We start from the raw sequence: 15,206 nt of genomic DNA on the forward strand, positions 1-15,206 counted from the left end.
TGGGGGTTATTATTCTTCCTTCTGAGACTCACCCCTCCATGTCATTTTTCTTGTGATGAACATTAGTCCTTTTGTATTTATTCCTGGAGCGTGGCGGAATCCCGGACCTGACCCTCCTCGGCTTCTCTGCCTTGTGCAATGGTGCAGATCAGAACTTCCTGGTGTAAGGTCAGTAGAAGAAAAAAGGGCTTGTTACAAATGGCCAAGGCTGATAAGACCTTTTATTAAAAAAATTACCAAAACACATTAAATTGCTTCCCAGCAAGAGGGTGTTGGGAAAGAGGCTGGACAAGCTGGTTGTCACCAACAACGGTAACAAACCCTCTTTGCAGGCATTAGGAAGGTGCTTACAAGTGCCAGCACCTGTGTTGAGGGCTTTCCTTTAAAGCTGAGCCTAGGAAGCTGCTGTGCTGAGTGCTTTTAAGGTGCTGCAGAGAGTTTAGAGGCTGCCTGGGCTGGTAAGGTTATTTTAGGGTGGGGTTTTTTTGCATATATGTAGTAATGAGGTAAGTTATCTTCTTTTTAGCCCTCAGGTTTATGTGTCTGTTTCCATAGTTCTGTAATTACAACCTTCTGTGTTGTTTAAGCTATTTTAATGTTGTAAATGGTCTATCTTTCTCCTGCCTTTATTTTGCAAAATGCTTCTTAAAAGGCGATTGATTGGTTTAGATACTTATGTTGTATTGACAAGGGATGTGAGGGAGCAATGTGGTGTGTTGGATCGTTGTTTGGTTTGGGGGGGATCTTTCTTGTTTATTTTGTTTTTTTATTATTATTTTAGTAACTTATTACAAAAACTCCCATCCTCTTCTAAGTGGGCAGAGGAAGCTAAGCCAGGATTATGTGAAATGCCTTTTGTTGCTCAAGTTAGGTCCCTTTTGGAGGCATCGGGGTGGGGGGGTCTTTAAAGGCCCAGATGTAGATAAACCAAAGAAAATGCCTTCTTCTCATAACACACTCCTGAAAACAAGGTGGGCCTCCTGCAGCTTGTGGTCCACACGAGATGTCAGTGTGCTGATGCACTGAACTGCCTCCTCCGAGCCCCTAGCTAACGAGATCCCCTAACTAGCGATGTTGAGTTACAGAAGGTGTTGGAGATTAAACCTCTGTGCTGGAACAGTGTGGGCTTAGCGTGAAAGGACCCCAGTTTTAGGGTCTTGTACGACATCCCCTTTCTGTTCATGGGTGTCTGAGGTTGGCTGTTGGGCAGCCCAAGCATTGAAAGGGATGTTTGTCTCTGACGTGGTGTTGTCCAGAGGACAGTGTGTACCTGACCTTGCAGCTTTGCTTGGGAGGCTGTACTTGTGTCCTTGGTGTTGAGCTGCTGGTCTGTTGGTGTGTTCTCAGGAGTGTCTGACCCCCACAGCACCTCCTTTGCTGCTGCTTGTGGCAAAATCCCACTTGTGCTGTCACTTCCCCGGCTGGGCTGGCCGCACGGATGGGAGTGGAGCAGGTCCTGCTCGTGCTGCTGGCTGCCTGCGCGGTGATGCCTGCGAAGGACCCGTTGCTGAACATCTGCATGGATGCCAAACACCACAAAACCACGCCTGGCCCGGAGGGGCTCCTGTACAAACAGGTACGACTCTGCTGATGTGTCGGGTGGGATTGTCTGGGTCCCCTGTGCCTACCAACCCAGAGGATATGGGCTGGTTTGTGCTTTAGGCTGAGGAGGAAAGCTTGTGCTGGTTTTCTGGACTGTTTGCTGTTTTATTCTAATAAATGGCTAGTGCAGATGTCTTGGTGTGAGGATTTCACCCCTCTTTACCAGGAAGCCTCCCTTTCCCCAAGCTTAGGTACTGCAGATCAGAACAAGGAAAAGGACAACAAGGAAAGGTGTTCTTACCTGCTCCCTATCTCGGTGTTGGAGGCTCTTTTTGCTAATGGAATAGCTCTGTCCCCAGGTCCCTGGTGGACGTGGAGCTGCGAGCAAGCCAGGGTGCAAGAGAAAGGAGTTTATTTCTGTTTCAGGCTGGTGCGAATGTTTTCCTCCTGCTCTTCCTCCAGCTCCACCTCGCTGCAGCCCTGAGCTCTTCAGTCCAAAGTGCCCAAGGGTTTTGCTGGAGGAGAGAAAACCCTCTTTCTGCTGAATGTTTCTTGCTGTGGGCTGTGCAGGGAGCTGGGACCTGCAGGATCAGTATCCCCTGGCTCCCCCGAGCTGCTGCCTGCCCTCCCCAGCCAGCCCGTCTCCTGCTCTGTCCTAGTGTGCTCCTTGGAAGGACAACGCCTGCTGCACGGCCAACACCAGCTCAGAAGCCCACAAGGACCAGTCCAGCCTGTACAACTTCAACTGGAACCATTGCGGGGTGATGCCGCCCAAGTGCAAGCGTCACTTCATCCAGGACACGTGCTTGTATGAGTGCTCACCCAACCTGGGGCCCTGGATTGAACAGGTAGGATCAGACCTGTTGCAGTTAAGACAACAGGGCTCATTCTGGCCATGTAATACATTATCTGCTGGTCCCCCATACAGTCTATACCCCTGGTATATGTGGGAGAGTGCTTTCCAGGAATGCTGCAAACTTTTCTACTGGGTGGAAGGATTCAAAGGACTTTGAACCCTCTGCTAAGGTAGAATTATATAATGTCCTGAGCTGGAAGGACCCACAGATCATGGAGTCCAACTGCTGTCCCTGCACAGGACACCCCGCAGGTCACCCTGTGTGTCTGAGGACGGTGTCCAGTCTCTTGTTGAACACTGTCAGGTTGGGCCGTGACACCTCCCTGGGAGCCTGTTCAGTGTCCAGCACCTCTGGGGAAGAACCTTTTCCTCATGTCCCACTGCCCCCCTGGCACATCTGCTGCCGCTCCCTGGGCTCTGTCACTGGTTGCCAGGTAGTCAGACAGGCTGATGGAAGAATGACTTGTTGTGAAAACATTTCTCTGCTGGGGCCAGAACTCTTCTGAGATCAGCTCTGGAGCCCAGTGGAGGGGACTGGGGGGAATCTGGGATGCGGCAGATCCTGATCCTTCACTTTCAGGGGTCACCACCATTGTATGTGGTCCTGTTCCTTTGCAGGTTGACAGTAGCTGGCGCCGGGAGAGGATTCTTCATGTGCCACTCTGCAAAGAGGACTGCGAGGAGTGGTGGGAGGATTGCAAGGACGCTGTCACCTGCAAAGACAACTGGCATAAGGGCTGGAACTGGGCAACAGGTGGGTGGCCTCTGTGGAGCAAGCCCTGGCAGGGTCACTGCTGCCTGCCTGCTGTCTGGAGCCAGGAGCCCTAATTGCTCTTGCCAATGGGGTTGCGGACTAGAAGGTGGTCAAGTCACCATCCAACAGCTAAGATGCAGAGATGGGCTGTGGGCAGTGACCTGCTCCTCCTGGGTGGAAGCACATCAGCGACGTGTGCTAGCTCATGTTGTTTTCCTTTCTGCTGTTGTCCATTTTCAGGAACAAACCGCTGTCCTTGGGGCTCCATGTGCAGACCCTTCAGCGAAGTCTTCCCCCACCCAAAAGATCTGTGTGAGAAGATCTGGTCCAACTCCTTCAAATACACCACAGAGCGCCGGGGCAGCGGGCGCTGCATCCAGATGTGGTTCGACCCTGCCCATGGAAACCCCAACGTGGTTGTGGCGAAGTACTATGCTTGGCAGAAGAGATCCTCCGCAGCTCGGCGGCAGAACGTGACTGCGGAGACGGGCCGAGCCGCGCGCGCTCTGCCGGGGTCTGTCCTGGTCCTGCTGCCTCTGGCCCTTGTGGTGCTCCCTGGGGGCTGGGGGTCTCTGTGACTGCATGTGACAACTTGTGTTGTTGGACCTTGATACCTGCCTCTACTTTTGGCCGCTGACAAAGGTGGTTGTTTCCTTGCCACCCCAGGGAGGGCTCTCCTGGGTGTCTTTGCTCTGATGTAGGAGCTCCTTCGCTCTGTTCCTGCTCCATGGCTCTGTGCTGGGTTTGCAGTGCTTGTTCAAGGTCCTCGGCTGAGCTCTGGTGTCTGGCGTTTCTGCCTCCCTGATGGGTGGGGTTGATAATAAAACATTCATTCGGATCAGCTTTGCTGTACTGAAGAGCTGATGAGGGGGGAGAAGTGCTCTGGGGGTGGAACACGGCTGCTGGTCTGGACTGGGAGGAGAGTGTGGGGACCTGTAGATGTAGGGGTAGGAAAGATGTGGCCTCCTGGGTGCTGGTGGCTCCTGAGCTGCTGTGCTCAGCCCGCCCTGCTGCAGGAGGTGCGGAGCTGCCTGTGTGTCTGCACTGCGACTCCTGGGGCCACAACTGGCCATGGGAAGCACCTGTGGGGTCTCCTCCTTGCTCACAGCCTATCTTCCATGCTGCTTCCCCCCTGAGCCAGGCCTTGCTAAATTGGGTGCAGTGACAGTTAGACCTTCTGTGTGTGGATTGCTGGAGCTAAAAGCAAGTTTCTGCTGAAGCCTGGTGCAAGTGGCTCCTGCTTTTCCAGCCCAGCTGGTGACTCCGAGGAGCATCTTATCAGAACTGTTCTTGTGTGGAAAACTCCCTCTCCTTGGCTACAGCTGAGCTGTTCGGGTTGGTGGGTGCAGCTTTCCTCTGGCTCTGGCTGCGTGTCTGTGGTCCTTCAAAAATTCCCGTTCCCTGAGGTATGGATTCACAGCCCCCACACGCAGATGGCAGCGGTAGCTGTGCAAGGGCCTGCTGCTCTGTGCCCTTTTTTAAATTATTATTATTATTATTCCTCTGCAGCAGAAACAAGCCTCTAGTAAAACTCCATCAGCTTTTGAACGGAATGGCAAAGGGGAGAGCAATGGGGAAATGCATGGGGCTGCTTAGGGTACGCAAAGTCCACAGTGGTCTGGTCTGCAGAGCTTTATTGTACTTCAAATACTATTAAGAGGTCTCTAGATCAAAGCAGATATCCCCAGAAGTTTTTCTGCTGTGGGTTGGGTGTGTGGGTTTTTTTTTGTTTATAATGCTCCTAATGGTAAAGTCTCTACTGTAGCTGGTTACTTATTCTTTGCCTTCATATGAAACACAGAAGTGTTTTTCTTTCCCTCCCTAACTAGAACATTCTGTCTGCAGAAGCTGAAGCTGCCCTAGGGCTGGCCCAGGGTGGAGCAGGCTGGGGAGCTGCCCAGGGGTCGCTGGAGCAGCTGTGGGTGTCAGGACTGCTGGGCTCTGCAGGAGAGCCGGAGCTTTGCTTCGGAGAAGAGCTCCTGTGATCCGTGCTGCAGATCAGCTAACTGACTGCACCTCTGCAGCCCTGCTCTGGGGCCTGTGCACACCAAACCGCTCCGCGTTCTCCTTGCGTGAGTCATCGTGGAACTGGAGGCAGCGATTACCTTTCTCCCCCTGACCAACGCACTTGCGTTTGTCCAACAGCTCTTGGAGCACGCGGGGGCCAAGGGGTCCTGCTGTCCCTGCACCCATCTCATCAGGGTTCACTGTGGCTGACAGCACCTTTCAGGTGAAATGGTGAATGGAGTCTTTTGGCTGTTTCTTTATATTCTCAGCCACCAGCTTTCCCCTGGCTCTGTCTCAGGCTGTGCACCTGATGGGTGTCCTTCAGGGGAGATGCACACCTCATTCCCTGAATAACCTCTGTTTTCTTTCTGAATTAGAGGGAGAGATAGGCGATGTTTCCTTCACCATCACGTAAGAATTTGCATCTGTCCTGGATACCATGGGCATGCAGACCTGACGCTCCAAAACCCTCTGAAAACATCCTGGGCACTGTTACTGTGTGGGTTGGGACTCACTGTGGTCAGGAAGGGGGTCTGCTATGATGTGGGTCTCCTTCACCACGCTGCAGAGAGCACTTGCATCTCCCTCCTGCTCCATAGTCCTCCAGGGCCTCCCTGGAAGAGCCTGTAGGTCCCTCTCCAGCAGCACCTTCTTGCATCCTCCTTCCTCAACAGAGCGGTGGACCAGGACCATAAACAGACCTCCCCGGGGAAGGGTGGTCTAGGAACCTGTGATCCAACACCCCGCCCAAACCACAGTCCATCGAAGTGAGGTATTTTACACACTTTTAACAACATCTCCAATTTCTCCTGCACTGACACCTGTGTCAATAAATTTAGGCTCTTCATAAGTCATTGCCTTTAAAAAAGAAATTTTAAAGTATATTCTCATGCTCCCTCCTCTGTCTGGGCCATCCAGGGATGAGCTCATGGGGAGGTGACAGGACCACATCAGCCACACGGCTGTGACCCACAGCAGCCATAGGGTGGTGGCAGCGTGTCCCTCTGCTCAGAACAAAGCCACTAATGAAGGCAATGCCAGCTCCTGGCCAGGGCCAGATCATCACCTGCAGCGCTGGTCCAGCTCGGGGTCCTCAGCACAGACACACATGGACCTGCTGGAAAGGGGCCAGAGGAGCCCCAGGAATGACCCGAGGCTGGAACAGCTCTGCTGGGGACAGAGGAGAGAGTTGGGGTGTTCAGCTGGAGAACAGAAGCTCCGGGAGACCTTAGTGCGGCCTTTAAGGACTTGAAAGAAAGATGCAGACAGACTTTTGAGCAGGGTCTGTTGTGACAGGACAAGGGGTGATGGTTTTAAACTAAAGGAGGGAGATTCAGGCCAGACATGAGGAAGAAATTGTTGCCCCTGAGGGTGCTGAGAAGAAACTTGTTTGGGGTGAGGGTGTCAGAGCCTGGCCCAGGCTGCCCAGGGGGCTGTGGAGTCTCCTTCTGTGCAGACATTCCAACCCGCCTGGACACCTTCCTGTGTAACCTCATCTGGGTGTTCCTGCTCCATGGGGGGATTGCACTGGATGAGCTTTACAGGGCCCTTCAACCCTGACATTCTGGGATTCTGTGGTGAGAGCCTGTCCCAGGTTGGGCAGAGAGGTGGTGGATGAACCATCCCTGAGACATCCCAGGCCAGGCTGGACGGGGCCTGAGCACCCTGAGCTGTGAAGATGTCCCTGCCATGGCAGGGGGAACTGGGGAGCTGGGAAGGTCCTTCAACACAAACCCAAACCATTCTGTGGTTTTATGATTGGAGTTGTGCCTCTGCCATCTTGAAAGCACATGCAGGAGACCCGTGTGTCCTATGTAGCCCCATGAGCTGCTGCCTGGTGTGTGTCCCCTCTCTGTGGACGCAGCAATGTGCAGATTGTTGGAAGCAGGGTCTCAGGAGGGGCCAGGGAGGCTGATGCAGGCTGGGTTGTTGTTTATGACCCGGCTGTCCCCTTCCACGGGCTGGCGCAGGGACGCTGGGTGGCCGAGGGTTGTTCGTCCATTGGTTACACATCGCCATGTGCTGTCAGACCAGCGAGGGACACTGGCGGTGACTCCCTCATCTTTATCTGAAACCTGTTCACCCAGCAGATCTTTGGGAAGGTCTGGAATGCAAGATAAGAATCATCAGTGCCCATCACTGAACTAAGACCTTTGTAACATGGTGACGTGGCATGGGTACCTTTTTTTAAATCTCCCATATTTAGTATACCCAGAACTATTTTTATGAGCAGCATCCTCTTTCAGAAAACTACATTACAATGCTGCAGCTCATGTGGTTCAGAGAAGAACCCAAAAATGATCTGCTTTAAAAATGTCTCCCATGTATGACCTTACTTTAGGATAAGGGAACACCCACCTGCTGGGCTGTCCAGGATCTGAAGTTTGTGGTGTCGGGTCCATGTCCCTATTTGACATCTGTGTTCTTTCAGCTTTGGCTTCACAGCTGTCACATTTACGTGTGTTTGCTCAGATTTGCTGCTTTGACTTCTCTGATATTTCTCTTCACTGCAGGCCATCTCCAGCATGTCATGTGTCTCAGTAAGTATGGATCCACACTAGTCAATTTATCCTTTTGGGCATCCCAGGGCTGGAAACTGTCAGCATCTGGCTTTCTTCCATCCACCTTCATTTGTGTTGTGTCACTTCGGGGGAATATCATAATCCTGAATGTTATGAGGACTGATCCAAACCTCCATGAGCCCATGTACCAATTCCTCTCCATGCCAGTCATGACAGGCTTGGGTTTGTCTCTCTCTGCAATGCCAACTGTGATGAGTGTATTCTGGTTTGATACCAGGCAGGTTAGTCTCAATACATAGAATAATAGAATCACAGACTAGTTTGGGATGAAGGGACCTTAAAGCTCCCCCAGTGCCCCCCCTGCCATGAGCAGGGACATCTCCAGCAGCTCAGGTTGCTCAGAGCCCCATCCAGCCTGGCCTGGGATGTCTCCAGGGATGGTTCAGCCACCACCTCTCTGGCCAACCTGGGCCAGGCTCTCACCACCCTCAGGGCAACAATTCCTTATATCCAGCCTGAATCTCCCTCCTTTTTAGTTTAAACCATCACCCCTTGTCCTATTGTAACAAGGGGGCAATTTGTTTTACTCGATCTTTTTTAACTCATTAATAGTGAGCTCGGATGAAAACATGGGGGGAAATAACAACAAAAAAAAGGCCCATTCAAGGCAGTGGGACCATTTCTCAAGAGGGCAGACAGGCAGCAAGCAGGTGGTGGGATGAGATGCATGGGGAGGTCAGGATGAGAGGGGCTGCTGCTGCACACTGTCTCCTTTGGAAATGTCAATGTATTCAGGGAAATGTCAGTGCAGCAGAGACATCAAAGAAAGGCTTCATGAGGGTGAGGAGAAGATGAAAGGGCAGTGAACACACCCACGGCAGCCTGAGTGGAGTGGGTGTGTGTCCCTGGGGGGCCGCGGTGCCACTGCCCCCTGAGCATCCACGGGTGTCCCCCAAGCACCCTCCCACACCGGCGCTGTGCAGAGCGCGGCAGGTGACAGCCCTGTCACCTCTGACTGCAGGTGAGCTGCTGCTTCTCCATCCGCATGGGAGAGCTCATGTACAGAATCACAGAATCGTTTTGGTTGGAAAAGCCCCCCAAAATCATGGAGTCCAACCATAACCCAGCCCTGTCCCTGCCCCATGTCCTGAGAACCTCAGTCCATCTGTCCAGCTCTCCAGGGCTGGTGACTCCAGCACTGCCCTGGGCAGCCTGTTCCAATGCCTCACAGCCCTTTGGGGAAGAAATTGTTCCCACATCCAACCTCAACCTCCCCTGGCGCAACTTGAGGCTGTTTCCTCTGCTCCTGGCGCTTGTTCCTGGGGAGCAGAGCCCGACCCCCCTGGCTCCAAGCTCCTTTCAGGCAGGTCAGAGATCAGAAGGTCTCCCCTCAGCTCCTGTTCTCCAGCTGAACCCCCAGGTCCCTCAGTCTCCATCACATTGTGCTCCAGCCCCTCACCAGCTCCGTTCCCTTCTCTCCACTCGCTCCAGCACCTCAAGCCCTTTCTTGGCGTGATGGGCCCAGAACTGACCCAGGATTGGCGGTTTGTCCTCCCCGGGTCCCAGCACAAGGGGACAAACAAAGACCCCCAGGCTGGGGCAGATCTGGAAAACCTGACTGTGTAGGTGGTTTCCTGGGGTGTGGAAGGAGAGGTCAGTGAATCCAGCCATGTTGGAGGCGGTGGTCTGCTTTGTGCAGCTTTCTGAAAGGACGGGATGACCTCTGACCAACAAATTTTAGGGGTTGAGTACTTTCAGCATTTTCTCCCAGATTCACTTGTTTTTCATCCAAGAGATGGTGGAGATTAGTGCAGGTGGAAGCTGCACGCACAGGTTGTCCAGGAAAACGTGAACGGGCTGAGGAACATTGTGCCCAAACGAATGGGTCGAACAGGAGGAGGCGGCTCCTGTGACCTGGGTCATTGGGCGAGCGGTGTTTCGGGGACTCTGTTGGAGCTGAGGATGAGGCCGGCAGCACGGAGGGGATGATGCACAGGACCGCAGGCAGGTTGAGTCCCACCAGGTCCCCGGGAGCGGAGCCGCGGTGGCAGCCGGGACTGCGGAGCGGGAGGGGATGGAGAGATAGAGGTGGGCAGCTGCAGGTGGAATCTGGTATCAAGATGAAGAGAAGCTGTTTGGTCTCAGTCCTGTCCCAAAATACCTCCCTCTCCCTTGTGAAATTCATCTTTTTTCTAGGGCTTTGTGATTCTGCCCATACAACAGCTCTATAGTGCAGAATATTAAACTTCCCGTGGTGTCCGTGGTGATTATTTCAAGGAAAGCAGCAGTGCTGCTGAGCAGAGCTATAACTTTTAAAACACTTTTATTCCTCAGGGGGCTTTATTTGCTTTATTTGTTTGTTTGTTTTGCAGCTGAACGCGCTAGACCTCAGCAAAGTGGACTCGGTGAAACTGAGACAGCGACATCTCATGAGGAAAATGTCTAGGAGGATAGTTTTCAGGAAGAGGTGCAGTTCATTAAAGATGCAATAAAAATAGAACCTTTCTTTCATAAACCACCAATAGAATGAATAAGCAAGGAGCCCACTGGCAGTCGTCACGCATAAATCATCCCCTTTACCATGAACCCCGGCGCGAGAAAAAGAATGAGCGTCTGAGCTTGGTCAAACCAGGAATGATTTACAGAAAGAAACAGCAAGAGCATGTAAAGCAAAAACAAAGAGGGGAAGGCAAAAAAGCAATCTGCATTTAGTTAGACACATAGATCAATGTAAGAATTGCTTTGTTATTCAAATTCTAGGGAAGCATATTGAATGATGAATGATATGAACGTGCATGACATTCATTATTCTTTTCAATTAGAAATTATTTTTCCCTGAAATGGTCCAACATCAGCAGCAAAGTGAGAAATCAAGGGAAAAAAAGAGTTAAAAAGTTAAGAAAACAGATGGCTTTAAATTGCAAGGGTGGTAAATAGGCGGGTGACGTTCCCCAGGGAGTATTTAGAGATGGGCAGGAGCAGTCCAGAGGTTGTTGGCAGATACCTTTGAGAACGAACAGGAGATAAATGAGACAGAAAACCAGCCTGGAAGAAGGTAAACCCAGGGCCTGGCTTCAGAAAGGTGGAAGAGGGTAAAGAAGTCATTGGGAGTTACAAAACAGCTGGATTAACCTTTATTTCCCGAAAAATACTGATGCGGACAAACCGAATATTTATGGAGCACACATGGTATATCAAAGAAATAAGTAGCGGTGACCGTGAATTTCTGAGGAACAAATTGTGACAAAGCAATCTAATTTTTCTCTCAGATGGAGTAACATGTCTTGCTGACAGGGAGGAAACAGAAAATTAAATTGACTGCGATTATGCTTTTGACACATTTTGCATAATGTATTCAGAAACAATAAGGGGAGAATGATCTAAATGAAACTACCACAAAGTGAAGGCAAAACTCACTGGAAAAAAGGCTTTTTCGAATAAAAGTTATCAATTATTCATTGTCGAAGATGAAGCAAACAGGGATTTGAAGGAAGCTATCTTTTTCCTCCAGTTATTCACTTTTTTCATTAATGAGCTCTTAAGGAAATAGCAGTTTCTTTGTGTCTGAATGTAGTGGTTGTCATGTCATTTTGGGTACATAGATCTGATCTTGCTTAAAAGATCTGGCCTTTAATCAGTGTGTTCCATATGAATGCACCAGGCTGACACCTTCTTTATTATTCTGTCTGAGTATTTAAGATTTCTGGTGTAGCTCCAGCATCCTTCTGATGACGGGGTAGGGAGACTGCTTATTAATTCTTCAGTGAGAACAAGGCAAAAGGACTGAAAGTACGAGGGCAGCACCTCTACAATGAAGCGCTGGAAAGTACCGGAGATGACAAGGCAAATGTTAGTCAACGATTTGCTAAAATAAGCAATAAAATAAAACTCAAAGTGAAGACTGTGTCAGAAAGGATGAATAGGGGCGTTGTACCCAGGGCACATGGAGCAACCTTCCTGTTCTCAGCACCGAACCCGCAGGTGAGGTCACCTTCTGTAAGGGGACACAAAGACCCGTTAGCAAAAGGAGTGCAACAAAATGCTTTACCATCCACAGAATGTGAAGCACGAGGACTCCTTTCACACACGAGATGTTTTTGAGATGTATGGAAGAAGCGCTATCAGGAAGGTCAGAACAGCTTTACTAAATATCCTCTTGGGCTGGTTTGGGTGAACTGTTGTCTTTTAGGGTAGCAGATGGACTACAAGATCTCTTGAGGTTCCTTCTGTTCTTACTTTTCATGTTTCCATTGGAAATCTCAAATAAATGTATATTTTCTACCACTGTCCTATACATCTCATTTGTTGTGTGTATATTTTGCTATTCCTTATCTACATACAGGGTAACATCTTCTGCCTAGTGGTATGTTGATCTTCACCAAGCAGTGATACGGGAGCTTGAGCTCCTTTGTGTTATTTCGGTCATAATAAACACCTGGGTCTTGGTAGAGACCACCCATCACTCTTGGCCTTCCTGAATTTTCACCAGCAAATTGCACATGCAGATTGTATTTCTCAGCTGTTGAACATAAAGGTGCATTTGATTGTTTTTCTTGGACATCCTGAATTTAACCCAGATTTTGCACCTTGTGAGTCTCTTGTCCAGGCTCAGGGCTGAGGACCTCGCTGATGCTATTACAGTAATGATGTGCGTTATTACTGGATGGACCTTTCCCATCAGAAACCCCCCTGCAGACCCTCTCTGTACGAAGCCATGAGGACCTCTAAAAGCACAAATGATGAAGCAGAGAGGGGTAGTAGCTAAGTGCAACCAGAGGCTGTTACTTACATCTGTCCATTGAATAGAAAGAAGGCCCTTCTGCAAGCTTCATCTTCCAACTATATCCTTTGGGCTAATAAAAGAAATTATCTCTCTTCTGAAACAAATGGCAGGGTCAGCCAGCTAACATCTGATAAAACCGCATTTTCCAGAAAAAAACCCATATCATTAGTGGTTGTTGTTTGCTGGAGGTAAAAATGGCCCAGCATTAAAACGATTATCTTTTAAAAGAATTGTACATGACCATTTTCTAATACTGAATCCATTGCTCCCAATAGCAAAACTGTGTCCTTCTGATGAATGAAGATGAAATAATTACTGATGTGGAAGTTATCCTTTTCTAATGGGTGAGTCACCTTGATCTGATGACTGTCAGTGTCAGGGCCACTGCAGAGGTCAGTAATAAATGTTGTTGGGGCCCCACATGGGTTTATTTCCCAGAATTTGGGGTAATTATGAGATAAGTTGGATAATAAAATCCCACATCATGCTGACCGCTTGGACACAGGTCATCCTTCAGCTGGATGTGTCATTGCACTAGGAAGGAGAGGCAAAAACAGCAGTTAAGTTTGGAATTTGAAAGTGATCAAAAGCAGGTTTTCTATAGTGCTTCAGCAAACTCACTCCGGTATGTTGGACATGAGGTTACTGTCCAATAACTCTTCTGGTTTCTCATCAGGTTGGTTTGCTTCATCACTGCCTGTTTCTTGGCCGATATGACACAGAGCAGGGACACTTCTCCCAACCAGCACCAGCCCCAGTCTGGCTGTTGGACCAAATCACACCGAGCACTCAGGTTATCGAATACGGCCCAAATCTTAGTGTCCCATACGCAAATCAAGGGGGCAACACGTTCTGTGACTACCCAGCTCAGTTTGGGTCACAGGAAAAAACCTCCAGGGTATGAATTCCATCCCAGCAAAAGCGAAGGTCTCCATTTCTAAAATGGGAATGTGGTGAACAAGAAAAGCCTGGCGATGATGTGGCTGTGCCGTGGTTTTGAGTTGTTTGGTTTGGTGGTTGTTTTCCTTTGTGCCAGGTGCCATCCAGGATTTTCCTGCGGGTTTCCCTGGTCCTGGACACTCCATTGTGCTCCACTGCACAACTTCTGCTGCTTAGAGGGGCTCTTCTGGGTTACACTGGCTTACACTTATCCAGTCACAGCTTGGATAGATTGTGAAAATCCCTGATTTGAGCTAACAGGCTGAAAACAGGAACAATCATTCGTGGGAAGCAGATCCACCGATGGCTATTCACCGTGCTTGGGAATAAAGGGCCAGCTTGTGAGCCTTCTGCATCGTAGTGTGGCATGGGCTGTGCTCTCGTGTTCCTGTCAATAAATTAGGCTAGAAATAACAATCAGAGCACAAAATGGGGGAAAAAAAAAAAGGTTTTGGGAAAATCTTACTTGTTCAGGGCAAAATGGCACAAGCCTCAAAAAGTTGTCCATCCATTTGTAGATGGTCACCTTGTCCAGTGAAGAGTGAGACACTGCCAGGAGCTGACCTGGTCTGTGCTGTGCAGCTTAGGACGGGACTAAAAATCCCCCAGCAAAGCCTATATCTCCCCATAACTATAGAGGAGGTGGTTTACCCCCATGCCAGGAGAACGACACGACTGATGCTGTGTTGTTAATAGAGACATCCTAAAGGATGCATGTAAGATGCTAATATCCTTCCTGTCTTGGTGAGATGGTAACACTTTAAGGTGAAAAGGTTCCTGAGCATAATTGGTACCCAAAGGAGCAACTCTGGACTGAGACATCCAGGTTCTAAACTATCCTATTGCTGTAGCAGGCACAGACCTACCTGGCATCTCAGCTGCTCCATGTGCTTCCAGTGCCCAAAGGGCTCAGCAGAGGCTCCATCCTGACCACCGACAGCTCCAAAGCCACCCTGCCTACCTCTGCTCCTGCAGCGGCAAGACGTGTCTGTCACTGTATCTGTATGTCCATGCCTGCACGAGCACTCGGGTCCAGCCGAGACTGTCTGTGCAGACTGGAAAACACCTCAACTCAGCCGAAATCCCCAGTGTCTGGAGAGCTGAGCTGCTGTCTGGACACTAATGCCTATACAGATCTCCCCTACATGTCCTTCAACTGGAGCTTAGGCACCCTGGGCTCTTCTTTGGCACCAGAGGTGGGTTTTTGCGATCTGCAGGTGAATCTCCCCCTGTACTCAGTGCTGGGGAGGCCAAAGTGCAATTCCTGGGGTCAGTTTTGGGCCCCTCATGCCAAGAAAGGCCTTGAGGTGCTGGAGCGAGTGGAGAGAAGGGAACGGAGCTGGTGAGGGGCTGGAGCACAATGTGATGGAGACTGAGGGACCTGGGGGTTCAGCTGGAGAACAGGAGCTGAGGGGAGACCTTCTGATCTCTGAACTGCCTGAAAGGAGCTTGGAGCCAGGGGGGTCGGGCTCTGCTCCCCAGGAACAAGCGCCAGGAGCAGAGGAAACGGCCTCAAGTTGCGCCAGGGGAGGTTGAGGTTGGATGTGGGAACAATTTCTTCCCCAAAGGGCTGTGGGGCATTGGAACAGGCTGCCCAGGGCAGTGCTGGAGTCACCAGCCCTGGAGGGCTGGACAGACGGACAGGAGGTTCTCAGGACATGGGGCAGGGACAGGGCTGGGTTATGGTTGGACTCCATGATCTTGAGGGGCTTTTCCAACCCAAATGATTCTGTGATTCTATGATAATCTAAACCCAGTGACAGGGTTCCCAAGGATGCTCAGCACCTCCCCAGTATCCAGCTG

The 15,206-nt window shown here is 50.4% G+C and overlaps 1 protein-coding gene across 1 annotated transcript; it reads left to right on the forward strand.

Moving 5' to 3' along the window:
• Positions 1-1,438: 1,438 nt before the first annotated feature.
• On the forward strand, positions 1,439-3,730 carry LOC308037402 (folate receptor gamma-like; the record flags this gene model as incomplete). The annotated part of the gene is made up of 4 exons (XM_080339148.1): positions 1,439-1,576; positions 2,202-2,390; positions 3,017-3,152; positions 3,393-3,730. The coding sequence occupies 4 exons, from the start codon at positions 1,439-1,441 to the stop codon at positions 3,728-3,730; spliced, it is 801 nt and encodes a 266-aa protein (XP_080195274.1).
• Positions 3,731-15,206: the final 11,476 nt, after the last annotated feature.

This window comes from Nesoenas mayeri (assembly GCF_963082525.1).
Source record: "Nesoenas mayeri genome assembly, chromosome: 1".
NCBI lineage: Eukaryota > Metazoa > Chordata > Aves > Columbiformes > Columbidae > Nesoenas > Nesoenas mayeri.